The sequence below is a fragment of the Chelmon rostratus genome, chromosome 2 (genome assembly GCF_017976325.1).
Source record: "Chelmon rostratus isolate fCheRos1 chromosome 2, fCheRos1.pri, whole genome shotgun sequence".
NCBI classification, from domain to species: domain Eukaryota; kingdom Metazoa; phylum Chordata; class Actinopteri; order Chaetodontiformes; family Chaetodontidae; genus Chelmon; species Chelmon rostratus.
In genome coordinates, this window is record NC_055659.1 from 2576682 (window position 1) to 2595048 (window position 18367).

Genomic DNA, 18367 nt, shown 5'->3' on the forward strand with positions numbered 1-18367 from the left:
TAGTTCACAAAGAACAAAATCACTATCGATATCAGTATTTATTACGGTGAAATTAATATTATATTCACATACAGTATCAAAAGACTGATGAACATTAATGTGAAAATAATGTGTAATAATGGCAGTATGAATATCATATTATTTCCAGTGTTGTAGTTATTGACAGTGACCACCGGAGGGCACATTAACAGTGCAGTTCCAGCCTGATTAACACGAAGCATTATTTTCTGTATTGAATATTGCTTCACTATTACACAAAGCTGATTTTTCTATTTTGTATTTTTCATTCCCTTCCTGCAACTATTGCTTTTTGTCTGTAACACCCTGATTTCCCCGGTGGGGGATCAATAAGTTTTGTTTTTTTCTTTTTAGGAGACATTTTAATCTTTGAAATGTCAAAGTCTTTTGGCTGTTGTGTTTTTACTTGTTTTTATGGTTTTAATTCCAAATTGTAGCCCTTTGAGATTGTTTCTACAATGTAAAGTGTTTTTTAAATAAAATCTATTATGATTATGATTGTTATTATGTCATCATCATTCATTAATGTACCGTAAGTTGACATCACGCAGTTTATCATTTCACCACCAGAGGGCACCAAACTTGTTATTAAAGTAGTTCAATAAGTACTATAACCATACTGAAAAATACTCAACTAAACTTAAAATTTACAGCTATATTGTTACTTGAGTTAAAGTTTGTAAAAAATAATGAGCAAAATGTACTTTAAGTGTTAAAAGTGAAAGTATTCAATGCAGAAAAATGTCCATTGTGACTGTATTATATCATTATTTACAAATCGTGTTAATGTAAAAACAGGATTTTACTCTTGTAGTTGGCTGAAGTGGAGCTCATTGTGAAATATTTTGTGTAGCAGTTTTTCCCAACCTTTTCCTTCAGGGACGTCTGAATAAACCGATAACCCCTGACTAAGTGAGATGTTCTCCTGATATTTAATATTACATTCAATACAATAGATAAACGGTATAATTAACCCAAATCTTGAATAAAATACCTGAAGGAAGTTTGTGTAACACGAGCAATTTGGATGAATCTTCATTCCTGTGAATGTTGCATCAGGGATTAGTTTTCCTGATGTTTTTAGGAACTTTTGTTAAAATTCTCTGCCTGTAGGATGTATTTATCAGTTGTCATCCACCATAGTTACTTCATGGGCGTCTTTTTTGACAGAGTGATGATGACTCAACAAATAAAACAAATATTAAATATAAAATAAATATTGGATTGGATTTGGTTGGCAGATCCTCAATATTACAACACTCAGGACGAGAAGAAGAGGCAGCTCCTGACCATGTGGGCCCCTGGGCCTGGGCCCGGAGGCCCGCTCAGCAATCCATCCATGCCCACAAAGCACAGTCAGACTCATCAACAAACTCATCTGTGGCTTAAAAAAAAAAGGAATCAACATCAGCTACTTATGTCACTAACAGGATTTGCCTTTTGAGAGGAGTGATGCAGCTTTTCTGTTTTTAGTGAAAAAGTTACTGTGTGATTAATTGTGTTGAACTCAAAACATTTGTACTCAACTTTTCTTTGTAAGGCTGATAATACCTGAGAATCACCCCTGAATGGCGATGAGCCCCCTGATGACCCTGATGTTCTCTGTGGGTCAACAGTCAGTTTTGTTTTTGAAAGGGTAAGCAGACATGTAAGTGAGTGTAACCTAACAGGACCAGAGCTAATTCCTGCTGGACTGCCTGTAGCTGTGTTTAAAGAGCAGCTCCATGGGGATCAGCTCCTGTTTGCAAACACACACATCATTACTCACAATGACCTTATGAGCATTTTCTCAGTAGACTGATGCAAGTTGTGTTTGCTACAGAGATTTCTTTTGTTCTTTCTTTTGAACAAACATGACCAAGCGTAAAAATATTTTCACTACAAGTGAAAGAATTTTTGGTGTTTCACACCAAGTGCAGCTTCTTCGTCAATGTCATTATAAAGTTTCACTATTCACTTACATACAGTCTTTAACCTTGGGTGAAAAAAGAGCACTGCTACAGATTTGGACCAGTACTTGGTAATCGGTGACAGGCCTAGACCATCAATTTGGCAATTCTGGCAAACGCCACACGGCTCGTCCACCTAGTAGGCAATAAGATTCACTGCTCACCTGATATTGAAACAGCCCATCTGATTGGGGGTTAAAATTGTCATTACACTGATGCAGGTGCATGTTCACCTCACCCCTGCAGCTGCTCAATCAGCACCAGAAACCCAATTTGTCCTACACATGTGGCCTTAGAACATAAATGGTTGGAGAACGGTTACAGTTAGAATAACCCACTGGTTAGGCATTTGGACCTGAACAATGACACCCCAGTGTCACCCCCACCCGCCGAGGACGAGTGACATGACAACCTCCGGCTAATGCTAGCTCATGTGGTGTTAATGGAGCTAACACAACGGAGGGGGCAAAGCCTCCATAAAACCTTTCGTGGTGCTTAAAGATCTCCTGCCAACTTGATATCTATTGTTAGGTGCATATGTTAGAAACAGCCTGATATTGCCTGATATTATATATCAATTAATCGCATCAGCTCTAAATGAGATGAGCTCACAGCATTAAGACATGAAATCAATAGAAAGTTTGATAAATCTAAGATGAATTCAGTTGCTATAAATGTTTCATATACACACATCTTTCCTTGTGGCTTTATTGATATGAAATGATGCAACAACTTCATGGCAAAGAAGTGATCATCACAAACAAACCGTGAAGTGCTCTGAAGGTTTCTAAAGTTTCTGTTAACTGTTTTCAGACCGAAAGTTCATGAAGGAGCCAACGAGTCAGACATGTGGGGATCGAAGCTGCTCTCCTCGAGGACTGATTACCAGTTGATATGTTCAGAGGATATTTTTGTTTTTAATCACTTGTTAATGTCAGTGAACGTCTCCACAGAGTTGCTGCAACTTGTTTTTCATTGACTGAAAAGACCATTTGAAGTGAACTACTTTAAACATCACAGCTCATCGACTAACTACCTCTAATTGCAGATTCCTTTAATGACAGTGATGAGACACTCTCTCAGAAGACACATCTAATAAATCCCTTTGATACTGTATGTGTGCACTGCATGCTGGATGCTACATAACAAGCTACCCCAGTGTGTGTGACCTTTACTGACGGGGCCTAATGAGGGTTGATGAGATGGCTCCTCGCTCTGTGTCCTGCAGGATGACTCACTTCCTGAACACACTGAGGATTACTGAAAATGTCAGGAGGTCCCAAAAGTCCTTCCTCTGGAAAGTGCAACAAAGTCCTGCTCACAGTAAGTTCACTCAGTGTTGTAGGAAGTGTGGGGTTGCGTTGCTAAACAGAAGTTTTTCTTCTTAATTTTTCTTCTCTTCTTCTTAAGCACTAAGTGATTCATAACAAAATATTTGAACAGAGGCGTAACTTCTTTTTCCTCCCAACACTACAAGACCCAGGTCACAATTTGGAGGATATATTAAATCAGTGGTTCCCAACCTTTTTCCTTAAGGGAGCATTAGGGGTCCAACACCTCAACTCAAGGGTCCCTTAATCGGACGACCCCTGACTTTGTGACCCAGTTTATGGATATTTCATATTGAATTCAACACATTACAATAAAAGCCCAGAACATAGGGCTGGGCATATGATCAAATTTTGTTTTCAATCACAAATCACGATCACGAGATCCAGGCACGAGTTAGTCAGATGGTAAGAAGTGTGCCACTTTAGAAGGCCTCATCCCTCTCTGACACCACAATGTTAAACCTCAGATTTCCATTGATCTGAATGGAAACATCGTGAGGATTCATTTTCAGCTGCAAATTGGATCAGCACAGTATGTGGAGGTGAATTCTGGTCAACTCAACAGATTTATGTCATCGACCAAACGTCATCTATTTCAAGTTCAACTTCTTCATTTGTCATGTGCACAGCAATTACAGTGAAACATCACTGGCAATGAAATTTTTAGTTCTCAGACTCAACAATCCTTCCACAAAATGTGAAAAGGAAAATCGGAGGAGGACTCATACATAATTTTCATTGTTTTTGCATTGATATCAAAACTACATTTGAATAATGCACTGCTCAAAAAAATAAAGGGAACACTTAAACAACACAATGTAACTCCAAGTCAAACACACTTCTGTGAAATCAAACTAAGGAAGCAACACTGATTGACAATCAATTTCACATGCTGTTGTGCAAATGGAATAGACAACAGATAGAAATTATAGGCAATTAGCAAGACACCCCAAAGAAAGGAGTGGTTCTGCAGGTGGAGACCACAGACCACTTCTCAGTTCCTATGCTTTCTGGCTGATGTTTTGGTCACTTTTGAATGCTGCCGGTGCTTTCACTCTAGTGGCAGCATGAGACGGAGTCTACAACCCACACAAGTGGCTCAGGTAGTGCAGCTCATCCAGGATGGCACATCAATGCGAGTTGTGGCAAGAAGGTTCGCTGTGTCTGTCAGCGTAGTGTCCAGAGCATGGAGGCGCTACCAGGAGACAGGCCAGTACATCAGGAGATGTGGAGGAGGCCGTAGGAGGGCAACAAACCAGCAGCAGGACCGCTACCTCTGCCTTTGTGCAAGGAGGAACAGGAGGAGCACTGCCAGAGCCCTGCAAAATGACCTCCAGCAGGCCACAGATGTGCATGTGTCTGCTCAAATGGTCAGAAACAGACTCCATGAGGGTGGTATGATGGCCTGACGTCCACAGGTGGGGGTTGTGCTTACAGCCCAACACCGTGCAGGATGTTTGGCATTTGCCAGAGAACACCAAGATTGGCAAATTCACCACTGGCGCCCTGTGCTCTTCACAACATCCTCCAGCATGACCGGTTCGACAGTGGGTCAGTCATGGTGTGGGGTGGCATTTCTTTGGGGGGCCGCACAGCCCTCCATGTGCTAGCCTGACTGCCATTAGGTACCGAGATGAGATCCTCAGACCCCCTGTGAGACCATATGCTGGTGCGGTTGGCCCTGGGTTCCTCCTAATGCAGAACAATGCTAGACCTCATGTGGCTGGAGCGTGTCAGCACTTCCTGCAAGACGAAGGCATTGATGCTATGGACTGAGGCTGACTGGAATGTCAATCGGATTGCACAAATCACAATTTTTGGCGAAAGTCAGAGGATCACAAAAGTGATGACAGTTCCTCCTGAGGGGAACGTCTGTATTAAATTTTCATGGCAATCCATCCAATAGTTGTCGAGATATTTCACTAAAAAACTAAAATGTCAACCTCCCTGTGACACGAGAGGAAAAATCAAAGAACTGTAAGTCGGTTTCATCCTCCGGGTCCGGCTGGCTACCTCAATTATCGAACTTTATATTAGAATTTATACTGGATTTTTGTACAGTGAGATTCAAACTTGCAAGTTTATTTTTGCAATTACATTCATACTTGTAAATACACACACGCACGCACGCACGCACACGCACACACACACACAGTGTGTGGGTTTGTCAGTCAGACTATATATAAAGTCCTCGCTCTCTCTGGTCTAAGTGCATTAATAAGGTAAGTACTGTGCAGTCATGTGGTTTGAAAAATGTCGCAGTACAAGTTCATGTGTATTGAACCAACAACGACCAATTGAACAACTTTTTATCAGTTCATTCATGTTGCTTTGATGGCTTTGAACTGTACTGCACTGCATACTGTGCCCAGCTGATACACAAACTGTATATAACCACGTTGGAACCAGGTTGGTCAGTGGTGCATTGTCAGTGTCTACAGAATGCAATGATAATGTTTGACTGGCAGATTTTCTTGGTGAATGTTTAATGTGATGCTTTTTTTTCTGTTGCAGGACATTTTGCAGCAGAACACAGTTTTCAGTGTGCGAGAAGAAGCAATAAGAAGATTCATGTTTGGTTAATAACAGAGCAGCTAACTCTAAAAAAAATGATTTGAATGAAAAACAAAGTGTAGATGTTTGTGCTGGACCTCAAATTTCACACCTACATACAGCTAAATTCAAAAGACTGGTTGACTAGTTTAATTATTAACTTTTACTAGACAACACTTTCTAACTCTTAATCAGCTTGTTTTTTTCTGACAGTTTGGAGAAGATGCAGATACCACACAGTGAAAATGATTAAATGAGTACACGTCATGTTCTTTCCCTACATGCTTGATTTTAACGTGCATTAACTTTCATTCCAATAACCAAACATTGATTTTTATCTTACCTGATGCCCTGATCCTGAGCCCAAAGTGAGTGTTTCTGGAGACTGCTTGTCTTACTGCTGGAAAGGGATGAAGGTTCACAGCTTTTAACTCACAACAGCTGCTTCAGATGTTTTGTTTGTAAAATTATTGAGGGTGGTTTAAAATCTGAATTTGAACATCGATGATCGGTGCTGTATAAATACTGTGGATCAAAAGAAAAAATAAGTGTAGAAATGATCATGATCCATTGAATAGTGTTGCCCTCAGCCACACACCATAATGTACAGTAATGAGAAGTGATGCTCAGTGATGCATTTCCTTGTACTTGTTATTATTGTAAATACTCATGATCACATTTTCTCTTTTGTTTGACCTTCAGCTTTCTAGAGATGAGCGCGTCATCTGCCAACGTGACCGTGGTTAAAGAGTATCGAGACTCTTTCACTAAAGCTGTGACCAAGAATGTGATTGTTGTGGTTCTCAGCATCTCCATCAACTACATAAATGCAGGCCTCATTCGAACCTTTTCCAAACACCAGGTATGACTTTCCTTTGATTACACTTATAATACATTTACAGGAGAAGTATGCTAGAAATAATTCAGTGAATGACGTCCTGATCCAAATCTTGTCCGATATGTATATTTACATATTCAACAAGATTTCAGCTTTGATTAAATATATATCAGTTGTATTAAAAATAACAGTGTGGCCTGCTAAATTTATTCATTTTTTGCAAGTTATTCTGTCCAAATGCTGGAGATTCTGGTTAACAAGCATTAAACTGATAACCTTAAATTACTGAGAGTGAAAGTTAAAGAGGGAGAATACCACTTCTGAAACTGACGTGATGTTTTAAGCAATTGTGTTTCACTAGAGGAGATTTTTCACGTGTCGTTTTTTAAAACTATACAAGCATCCAGTCCACTTTCAATTGTACGTTGGTGTTACAGAGTGCAGGTTCTTCTCTTACAAACAACCACACAAGTAGAGACAGACAGTGGCTGGCAGAGAGCATTTCAACCAGTCAAAAGACAAGTTTCACAGATGCGCACAAATGCGAGTTAAATGACCTTACATGACCTGATGGCTGGACCAATAAACACATTTACCATCTAATAGCATTGCAGGGTTAAACTGTAGGACCCACTGAGTATTTAAAATAGGCTTTGCTGTTTGTTAGTGTAGTTAAAACTGATGTGGTAATTTTGCCACAGTGGGCTGCACAGGAAGCGAAAACATGTGTTAGTCCAGACAGGATGTCAAAACTCAAGTCACTCGCGCCACATTCACACACTTATTTTTACTTGCGTTTGCAGCGAGAGGCTGAAATGCTCAGACTGTAGAGCTCAACCTTCGAGAGCAGCTTCACAACACGAGCAGGCTGTACCTTCAGCCCCAATACCGATCCTTATGATTGGCTCATGACAAACAGTTGATCTGCGACATCACCCATTCAAGCACTGCTTGTCCAACCAAAAGAATCACAGGGGAAAAACTGATTATTGCTGATAACAACAGTCCTGTGTTTTACTCTTCGCTAATGCGGAAACATTCAAATTCAGGGATGAATTTTGCCAAAACCACAAAGGAAATGTTACGACACCCCAACAGTCGTTCTAAACATTCAGAAATTCACTGCCTAGATCATTTCAGTTTTACTTTATAGAAATCTATTTAACAATACATTTCATTATGACCATGTAAAGTACAAAATTCTAAAGCAAAGCAACAGGTAGCACATTGACCAGAGCTAGCAACAGCCCGTCCATGTTTAAAGTACACGTGCAATCCTTCATCTGTGCAACGCTTGAAGCCTGACTGGAAAACAGCTCATCAGCATATGTGTGCTGCCATGAAACACAGCTGCCGTCACATGCTCTGCTCTCAGAAGGCACCGAAGAGAAAGCAGGACTTTAAATGTCTTGCTACATTTTTACAGTACATTTTCTGCTCAAAGTTTAGTAAACTCTCTAATATTGATATTGGCACGTGCCTCAAAGATCTGTCAGGAAATGTTGATAATTATCTGCCACAGTATGTCTAAATTTCAACGTTGTTCTGCGCTTGCTGCAGAACAAATATTTACTTCCTGCCGTGTGCTTTTCTTCCAACCCTCCAGATCTTCTACACGAATCCTCGGTACATCCTGTTTTTCCACTTGGTGGTCAATGACATGATTCAGGTGATGCTGACCGTCATCCTGTTCATCATCAGCTACATCCTCTACAAAATAAACGTCTCCATCTGTTGCGTCTTCATCCTGCTCGCTCTTTTCACCACTGAAAACACTCCTCTGAACCTGGCTTGCATGGCGGTGGAGTGCTACATCGCCATCTGCTTCCCCCTTCGCCATGTGCAGATCTGTACCATCAAGAGAACTTTAATGCTGATTGGTTTAATCTGGGTGACAAGCATGTTGTCTGTCCTGCCTGATCTGTTCATCACCTTGGCCACACAGCCTTTGGACTTCTTTCAATCCAGAGTGTTCTGCCTCAGAGAAACTGCCTTTCCCAATCCCCACATTATCAAGAAGAGAGATATTACCTATATTGTGTATCTGGTTATAGTTTGGTTTGCTATCTTTTATACTTACTTCAGAATTCTGTTCACTGCAAAAACAGCAAGCACAGATGCTAAAAAAGCCAGAAACACCATCCTGCTCCATGGTTTTCAGGTGCTGTTGTGCATGGCAACATACACAGAACCACTGCTAAAAAACGGTCTACAGCAATGGTTTCCAAAGAATAATCCAGACTCCATGTTCGCTTGTTACATTATTATACAGATCCTGCCACGATCCATTAGTCCAATCATTTATGGCATACGAGACAAGACTTTCAGGAGATACCTGAAAAGGTATCTGTTTTGTAAAGTCAGCCTACAGTCAGCAGCAGGTCATGGATTCTAGTACAGAGGGTTTTCAAAAACTTTCAAAAGCTTTGCATGGAGTCAGAGCTTCAGACTTAGACCAGTGACTCTGCTGGGTCAAACTTCAGAGTTTGTTTGCTCTTGTCTTGTTTTATGGCTGAAGATCAAAGCTCAATACTTCTTTGGTACCAATGACACTGGATTCTTCTTCATATTCCTAATCTTTTCACTGATTCTCAATTCTTGTTAAAACAGATCCTTGTTTCTGTATTGTTTCATTTCACTATGTCTGCTCAATGTTTGTCCTGCTGACCTATTATATTTTTTTCTGCAACCCCCAGAAAACTATTTTTAATTAGTTCAATGACATAAAGTTAAGTCAGATACTGTGCTGTCGTTCGGCCCCCAGCCCTAATTAATCTGTCAACACAAAGATTTTAAAGTTCTTTAGTTGCAAGTGTTCTTGTTATATGTTGAGATAATACTTTCAGTTGACTTTTTACTGTACCTTTTCTATTTCTGAATCATCATTAAATTAAATTTTAAATCACAAACATGCACGCACACACAGACACACACACACACACAGACACACACACGACCACACACACACAAACACACATTTATGAGCAGATCACCTGAACATGCATGTGCATATCAGAGAATCCTGGGATGTTGGTCACCACACAACACATAAAGTCTGAGATTTTCGGGAGCCATGTTGTTGGAGACCTGGACTAAATGCATTAAATCAGGTAAGTACCACCTGCTGGGAAGTAAACGACACCTTTCAACTTCACTTTGACTCAACTGATCTTTTATTACTATGGCAGAGGTTCAATTTGAATCTTTTTTACCTGCTCACATTTTATATTGTCCTTTTCTCAGAGCATAGTTTGAAATCTGGTCAATGTAAGAAACTTGTTCCAAAGTGAAACACGAACAGAAAGGCGTAAGTTGTAGGCTGATAATAGAAAAATATTGCTAACAATAGAGTTAATTCTACTGACAATGTTTAAAAAGCATCTTAACTTTGAATTTGTGCTTCTGGTTGTTGGGATGGTGTACAGACTTTAAAGTTATTGACTGAGAACACCTTGTTACCTCTTTAATTTTAGGATTTTAATGCAGTCAATTTAATTACAAGACTGATATACTGACTTTGCTGTTTTTCAAGTTGATGCACTGATCTTCTGGCTGAGGTGAGGACTTCTTTCTTGAGTTGCTGTAATTGAGTGGCCTCATGCAGGATTATCCATAAAAGCTTTTAACTCACACCACCAGTTCTGTTAGTGTCTAGTTCCTTCAAACAATCTAGAAAATAGTTCTAAAAACTACATTTTTGAAAGCTGTGATGAAGTCCATCATTTTAGTTACATACCAGATGTACAATCTATTTTACGCTCAGTACGACCGCTGTCTGATCTGCTGCCACTGAGGAGGGTTAAAGGCCTTGCTCAAGGGCATCTCAGTCAGTGATAGTGACAGAGGGGCATTTTTCCATCCAGATTCATCCTGCTCGCTTCTCTAACCTTTAGGCCACCGCTGCCCCTTGTCATATTAATATTATTATCATGAAGCACACATGAATAATGAGCAGAAAAACAGGTTTTCAGGTGCTCTGAGAACTAGACGTAAATTCCATGATGGGTTTATTACCCATCCTGTCTTTGTCTCAGTCTCCCTGTCCTGAAAGATGTCCTATAGATGGAAATATAATATGTTGATTAATAAATTGATCCTGACTGTTTAAAACACTAATTCACCTGTTAGTGCTGATAGTATTTAGTAATGTAAAACTGATAAATACGAGAAGGCCACAGGTTACCGTGTTACTTTTACTTAAATAACTAAAATGGTATTATTTTATGTTTTGATTCACAGTAAGTCCGGCTCAAAATATTCAAATACGTTTTTTTTCTGTTAGAACCCCAATTCAGACAAAGCTTGAACACTGCGGAAAACACAAACAGAATTCCAATCATTTGCAAACAAACTGTGACTACAGTTTTTCCAAGTGTTGTTGAGCCCAATAATCTCCTTTATTCAATCATGTGTTCACAGCGTTGAGCCTCGCTCCATCCCCGCTGTGAACCACTGAGCCTTTCAATCATGATACTCTCACCTGTTACCAATCAACCTGTTTACCTGTGGAATGATCCAAACAGGTGTTTTATGTTTTGTTCATGTTTTTCAGAGCGTCCAAACTTTTCTGGAATCACGGTTGTTCATTGGTCTTCAAATCTCAAGTACGTATTCAAAGCTCTGTGTGTTCTACTGTCAGATATAATTAGAATCTGAAAAGTAGCTGAATCAGCAGAGGGCCTATATTTTGCGGCTCATTATATGAATTGTAATGATAACTAGAAAATTCCCCCTGGGAAATTTTGAAAGGGACACGGGGTGCGTTCGAGCCGACAAAATTATCTACGTTTGAATGAAGTCTCTAGGAGAAACTATGGCGAAGCAGCGGACAATTGAAAAAGGCTGCAATGTGAGAAAACAGCAGATATCAGAGGAAGTCAGTCCCTGATTAATGAATTGCTCCCAGCTGTGTTTCTGTGGCTTTCTCCTTGTCTGTCTCTGTTGATCACCTCAGCTGTCTGTGTCTGCTTCTCTCCTCTGCTTCATGTCTCTGTTAACATGAATTAATGAACTGAATCAATAAACATGAATGGAGCTAATGCTAACGGAGCTAACAGAGCTAACACTAATGGAGCGAACAGCTAACGCCGCGAATAGAGCTAACGGCGCTAACGCTAACAGAGCTAACTGTGCTAACAGAGCTAATAGAGCTAACGGCGTTAACAAGGGGGCGGGGGGATGGGGTTTTCATTATGCATTTGTCTGTGTGTGTGTGTTTATGTATCTGTCATTGTGTGTGACTGCGTATGTGTGTGTCTTCGTCTGTTTGTGTGTGTGTGTCTGCTTGAACTACACAAGCAGCCCAACCAGCTCCTACATGGAGATGTGTCTGGTATATGTGTGTCTGAATGTGCGTGTGTGTGTGTGTGTGTGTGTGTTTGTGTGCGTGTGTAACTTCTGCCCCACCTGCTGATAATTACCTCTCTACCTCTCCCACTTTTTACCTGTTCCTGTTCAGTTTTGACGTGCTTGTTTTTAATCACTTTTTAGCTGTTGGTTAGCCCTGCTTGTGTGTGCGTTTGTGTGACTACTGTCTCAACCTTTTTGGCAAAGCGCTTGGTGAAGCTGAGTTTAACTGCTTGTTGGACGGAGATTGTTTTCAAACAATGCCCTTGTTTTGACTGAGCTCGTTAAGATAATCATTCTCAGGCTTGTTGTCCTGCAGATGTGTGTGCGTGGGTTATTGACCGGTGTGTGTGTAAATGACAGTTAATGACAGTTACACCTGTTAACTGAAAAGCGGCTTTTTCGCTGTCGGTTTCTTCCGAACAACTTGCGATTGTGTCAAAAGCGTAGCTGCTATCAAAAAAACGATTACACTGTGAGATGCGGACAAGTCTGGGCCAGATGTACGTGTGTTTTATGTCCAGATATTCTTTAGAAAAATGACAAAATGGTCGACTTAAAAAGACTCTGCGACTCAGAGAACAGGAGTTTGTATTGTATGCAGTGAGATTTGGGTTCGGCGAACCTCCTGAACTAAATCCTCTGGTGAGAGAACCGTACCTCGTATCAGAGTGTACTATAGATCATCGGACTCCCGAGAACTTCCTGAGTCCGACCATCTCCTCGTTTTATTCCTGACACAACAACTTTTCGTTTTATGGCGATGTAAAGACAGGAGGCATTTCTGCTTTGCTCACAAAACAGCTCTGAATTTTAACATGGGACTTAATGGGAGAGCAGGAGGGAGCTGGCTGCACAAAAAGTCTCTCTATTTAAATTCAGTAAGTCTCTCGGCTTTTTCGAGGACATCACACGAAAGAGGACAAGTTTGTCTACAAACTGATCCCAAAATTATGCGTGTAGAGTGTAATTTGTGGCCGTAGCGACGAGAAAAAGAGAAGATTTTCAGATCGTTTTTAGACTCTGTGCCACTCTAGCACGCACTCTAGCGCGAACATTCCGCGCAATACACACCCATTATAATCTCAAAATTTCCCTCCAAACGATCACTGTCATTGAACAGTGACTGATCAAAAACTATAGGACCAATCAAAATGTGGATGAACACACCAATAGACCAGACTTGGGTCTACATTTTAAAGTTGAAATGAAGTCTCTCGGTGAATGTATGCCTGAGCTACGCGAAAAACTGCGATAAGTTTGAGAAAAGTAATAGCACACCGATCCCGAACAATACGCACGTTTTGATATATAATTTGCGAGGGTTTTCTCAAAGCTGCGGGGCGAGTTAAGGGACGAAAACTTGGAGGAAGATGAAAAATAATAACTAGAAAATTCCCCCTGGGAAATTTTGAAAGGGACACGGGGTGTGTTTGAGCCGACAAAATTATCTACGTTTTAAAGTTTGAATGAAGTCTCTAGGACAAAGTATGGCCGAGCAGCGGACAATTGAAAAAGGCTGAAATTTGAGGAAATTTCCCCATTCATTTCTTATGGGAAATTTATCGCAGTTGTTTGCGTCTTACGTCGGCCTTCGATGGTCATAGCTCGAAAACCGTAAGAGATATCAAAATGTGCCGAGGGTCATTTTGAGCCGACAAAATTATCTACGTTTTAAAGTTTGAATGAAGTCTCTAGGAGAAACTATGGCGAAGCAGCGGACAATTGAAAAAGGCTGCAATTTGAGAAAACAGCAGATATCAGAGGTAGTCAGTCCCTGATTAATGAACTGGTCCCAGCTGTGTTTCTGTGGCTTTCTCCTTGTCTGTCTCTGTTGATCACCTCAGCTGTCTGTGTCTGCTTCTCTCCTCTGCTTCATGTCTCTGTTAACATGAATTAATGAACTGAATCAATAAACATGAATGGAGCTAATGCTAACGGAGCTAACAGAGCTAACACTAACGGAGCTAACAGCGCGAATACAGCTAACAGCTCTAACGCTAACAGAGCTAACTGTGCTAACAGAGCTAATAGAGCTAACGGCGTTAACAAGGGGGCGGGGGGATGGGGTTTTCATTATGCATTTGTCTGTGTGTGTGTGTTTATGTATCTGTCATTGTGTGTGACTGCGTATGTGTGTGTCTTCGTCTGTTTGTGTGTGTGTGTCTGCTTGAACTACACAAGCAGCCCAACCAGCTCCTACATGGAGATGTGTCTGGTATATGTGTGTCTGAATGTGTGTGTGTGTGTGTGTTTGTTTGTGTGCGTGTGTAACTTCTGCCCCACCTGCTGATAATTACCTCTCTACCTCTCCCACTTTTTACCTGTTCCTGTTCAGTTTTGACGTGCTTGTTTTTAATCACTTTTTAGCTGTTGGTTAGCCCTGCTTGTGTGTGTGTTTGTGTGACTACTGTCTCAACCTTTTTGGCAAAGCGCTTGGTGAAGCTGAGTTTAACTGTTTGTTGGACGGAGATTGTTTTCAAACAATGCCCTTGTTTTGACTGAGCTCGTTAAGATAATCATTCTCAGGCTTGTTGTCCTGCAGATGTGTGTGCGTGGGTTATTGACCGGTGTGTGTGTAAATGACAGTTACACCTGTTAACTGAAAAGCGGCTTTTTCGCTGTCGGTTTCTTCCGAACAACTTGCGATTGTGTCAAAACCGTAGCTGCTATCAAAAAACCGATTACACTGTGAGATGCGGACAAGTCTGGGCCAGATGTACGTGTGTTTTATGTCCAGATATTCTTTAGAAAAATGACAAAATGGTCGACTTAAAAAGACTCTGCGACTCAGAGAACAGGAGTTTGTATTGTATGCAGTGAGATTTGGGTTCGGCGAACCTCCCGAACTAAATCCTCTGGTGAGAGAACCGTACCTCGTATCAGAGTGTACTATAGATCATCGGACTCCCGAGAACTTCCTGAGTCCGGCCATCTCCTCGTTTTATTCCTGACACAACAACTTTTCGTTTTATGGCGATCTAAAGACAGGAGGCATTTCTGCTTTGCTCACAAAACAGCTCTGAATTTTAACATGGGACTTAATGGGAGAACAGGAGGGCGCTGGCTGCACAAAACGTCTCACTATTTAAATTCAGTAAGTCTCTCGGCTTTTTCGAGGACATCACACGAAAGAGGACAAGTTTGTCTACAAACTGATCCCAAAATTATGCGTGTAGAGTGTAATTTGTGGCCGTAGCGACGAGAAAACGAGAAGATTTTCAGATCGTTTTTAGACTCTGTGCCACTCTAGCACGCACTCTAGCACGAACATTCCGCGCAATACACACCCATTATAATCTCAAAATTTCCCGCCAAACGATCACTGTCATTGAACAGGGACTGATCAAAAACTATAGGACCAATCAAAATGTGGATGAACACACCAATAGACCAGACTTGGGTCTACATTTTAAAGTTGAAATGAAGTCTCTCGGTGAATGTATGCCTGAGCTACAGATGTTTGAAAAACTCCAATTTCAATCTTGTTTTTTTCGGCCGTCCCATTCATTTCTTATGGGAAATTTATCGCAGTTTTTCGCGTCTTACGACGCGAAAAAACTGCGATAAATTTGAGAAAAGTAATAGCACACCGATCCCGAACAATACGCACGTTTTGATATATAATTTGCGAGGGTTTTCTCAAAGCTGTGGGACGAGTTTGAGGACGAAAACTTGGAGGAAGATGAAAAATAACGAGAAAATTCCCTCTGGGAAATTTTGAAAGGGACACGGGGTGTGTTCGAGCCGACAAAATTATCTACGTTTTAAAGTTTGAATGAAGTCTCTAGGACAAAGTATGGCCGAGCAGCGGACAATTGAAAAAGGCTGAAATTTGAGGAAATTTCCCCATTCATTTCTTATGGGAAATTTATCGCAGTTGTTTGCGTCTTACGTCGGCCTTCGATGGTCATAGCTCGAAAACCGTAAGAGATATCAAAATGTGCCGAGGGTCATTTTGAGCCGACAAAATTATCTACGTTTTAAAGTTTGAATGAAGTGTCTAGGAGAAACTATGGCGAAGCAGCGGACAATTGAAAAAGGCTGCAAATTGAGAAAACGGCAGATATCAGAGGTAGTCAGTCCCTGATTAATGAATTGCTCTCAGCTGTGTTTCTGTGGCTTTCTCCTTGTCTGTCTCTGTTGATCACCTCAGCTGTCTGTGTCTGCTTCTCTCCTCTGCTTCATGTCTCTGTTAACATGAATTAATGAACTGAATCAATAAACATGAATGGAGCTAATGCTAACGGAGCTAACAGAGCTAACACTAACTGAGCTAGCAGCTAAAGGTGCGAATATAGCTAACGGCGCTAGCGCTAACAGAGCTAACTGTGCTAACAGAGCTAATAACGGCGTTAACAAGGGGGCGGGGGGATGGGGTTTTCATTATGCATTTGTCTGTGTGTGTGTGTTTATGTATCTGTCGTTGTGTGTGACTGCGTATGTGTGTGTCTTCGTCTGTTTGTGTGTGTGTGTCTGCTTGAACTACACAAGCAGCCCAACCTGCTCCTACATGGAGATGTGTCTGGTATATGTGTGTCTGAATGTGTGTGTGTGTGTGTGTGTGTTTGTTTGTGTGCGTGTGTAACTTCTGCCCCACCTGCTGATAATTACCTCTCTACCTCTCCCACTTTTTACCTGTTCCTGTTCAGTTTTGACGTGCTTGTTTTTAATCACTTTTTAGCTGTTGGTTAGCCCTGCTTGTGTGTGCGTTTGTGTGACTACTGTCTCAACCTTTTTGGCAAAGCGCTTGGTGAAGCTGAGTTTAACTGTTTGTTGGATGGAGATTGTTTTCAAACAATGCCCTTGTTTTGACTGAGCTCGTTAAGATAATCATTCTCAGGCTTGTTGTCCTGCAGATGTGTGTGCGTGGGTTATTGACCGGTGTGTGTGTAAATGACAGTTGCACCTGTTAAACTCTTCCCTTGAAAAGCGGCTTTTTCGCTGTCGGTTTCTTCCGAACAACTTGCGATTGTGTCAAAACCGTAGCTGCTATCAAAAAAACGATTACACTGTGAGATGCGGACAAGTCTGGGCCAGATGTACGTGTGTTTTATGTCCAGATATTCTTTAGAAAAATGACAAAATGGTCGACTTAAAAAGACTCTGCGACTCAGAGAACAGGAGTTTGTATTGTATGCAGTGAGATTTGGGTTCGGCGAACCTCCCGAACTAAATCCTCTGGTGAGAGAACCGTACCTCGTATCAGAGTGTACTATAGATCATCGGACTCCCGAGAACTTCCTGAGTCCGACCATCTCCTCGTTTTATTCCTGACACAACAACTTTTCGTTTTATGGCGATGTAAAGACAGGAGGCATTTCTGCTTTTCTCACAAAACAGCTCTGAATTTTAACATGGGACTTAATGGGACAGCAGGAGGGAGGTGGCTGCACAAAATGTCTCACTATTTAAATTCAGTACGTCTCTCGGCTTTTTCGAGGACATCACATGAAAGACGACAAGTTTGTCTACAAAAGATCCCAAAATTATGTGTCTCCTATTCACCGTTTGGATTTTACGGCAATTTTAGAAACACATTTCAGGCGATTTCTCACCGGCTGTCTCACTCTAACTTTTGAATTTATCCACTCTAGGGGGAGAAATTCTGAGCATTTTTGTGAGAAACTTGATGGTCTTCAGATGGTCGTAGCTCGAAAACCGTAAGAGATATCAAAAAATGTGCCGGTATTAATTTTGAGCTGACAAATTTATCTACGTTTTAAACTTTGAATGAAGTCTCTAGGACAAAGTATGGCCGAGCTGCGGACAATTGAAAAAGGCTGAAATTTGAGGAAATTTCCCCATTCATTTCTTATGGGAAAGTCTTCGCAGTTGTTCGCGTCTTACGTCGGCCTTCGATGGTCATAGTTCGAAAACCGTAAGAGATATCAAAATGTGCCGAGGGTCATTTGGAGCCGACAAAATTATCTACGTTTTAAAGTTTGAATGAAGTCTCTAGGAGAAAGTATGGCGAAGCAGTGGACAATTGAAAAAGGCTGAAATTTGAGGAACTCCCCCATTCATTTCTTATGGGAAATTTATCGCAGTTTTTCGCGTCTTATGACGCGAAAAACTGCGATAAATTTGAGAAAAGTAATAGCACACCGATCCCGAACAATACGCACGTTTTGATATATAATTTGCGAGGGTTTTCTCAAAGCTGCGGGACGAGTTAAGGGACGAAAATTTGGAGGAGGATGAAAAATAATAACTAGAAAATTCCCCCTGGGAAACTTTGAAAGGGACACGGGGTGTGTTCGAGCCGACAAAATTATCTACGTTTTAAAGTTTGAATGAAGTCTCTAGGACAAAGTATGGCCGAGCAGCGG

General features: G+C 41.0%; 1 protein-coding gene across 1 annotated transcript; it reads left to right on the forward strand.

Moving 5' to 3' along the window:
- The first annotated feature begins 6563 nt into the window (after positions 1-6563).
- Positions 6564-9084, forward strand: LOC121612038 (odorant receptor 131-2-like). Its single transcript, XM_041944786.1, has 2 exons — positions 6564-6713; positions 8296-9084. The coding sequence occupies exons 1-2, from the start codon at positions 6564-6566 to the stop codon at positions 9082-9084; spliced, it is 939 nt and encodes a 312-aa protein (XP_041800720.1).
- The last annotated feature ends 9283 nt before the right edge of the window (positions 9085-18367 follow it).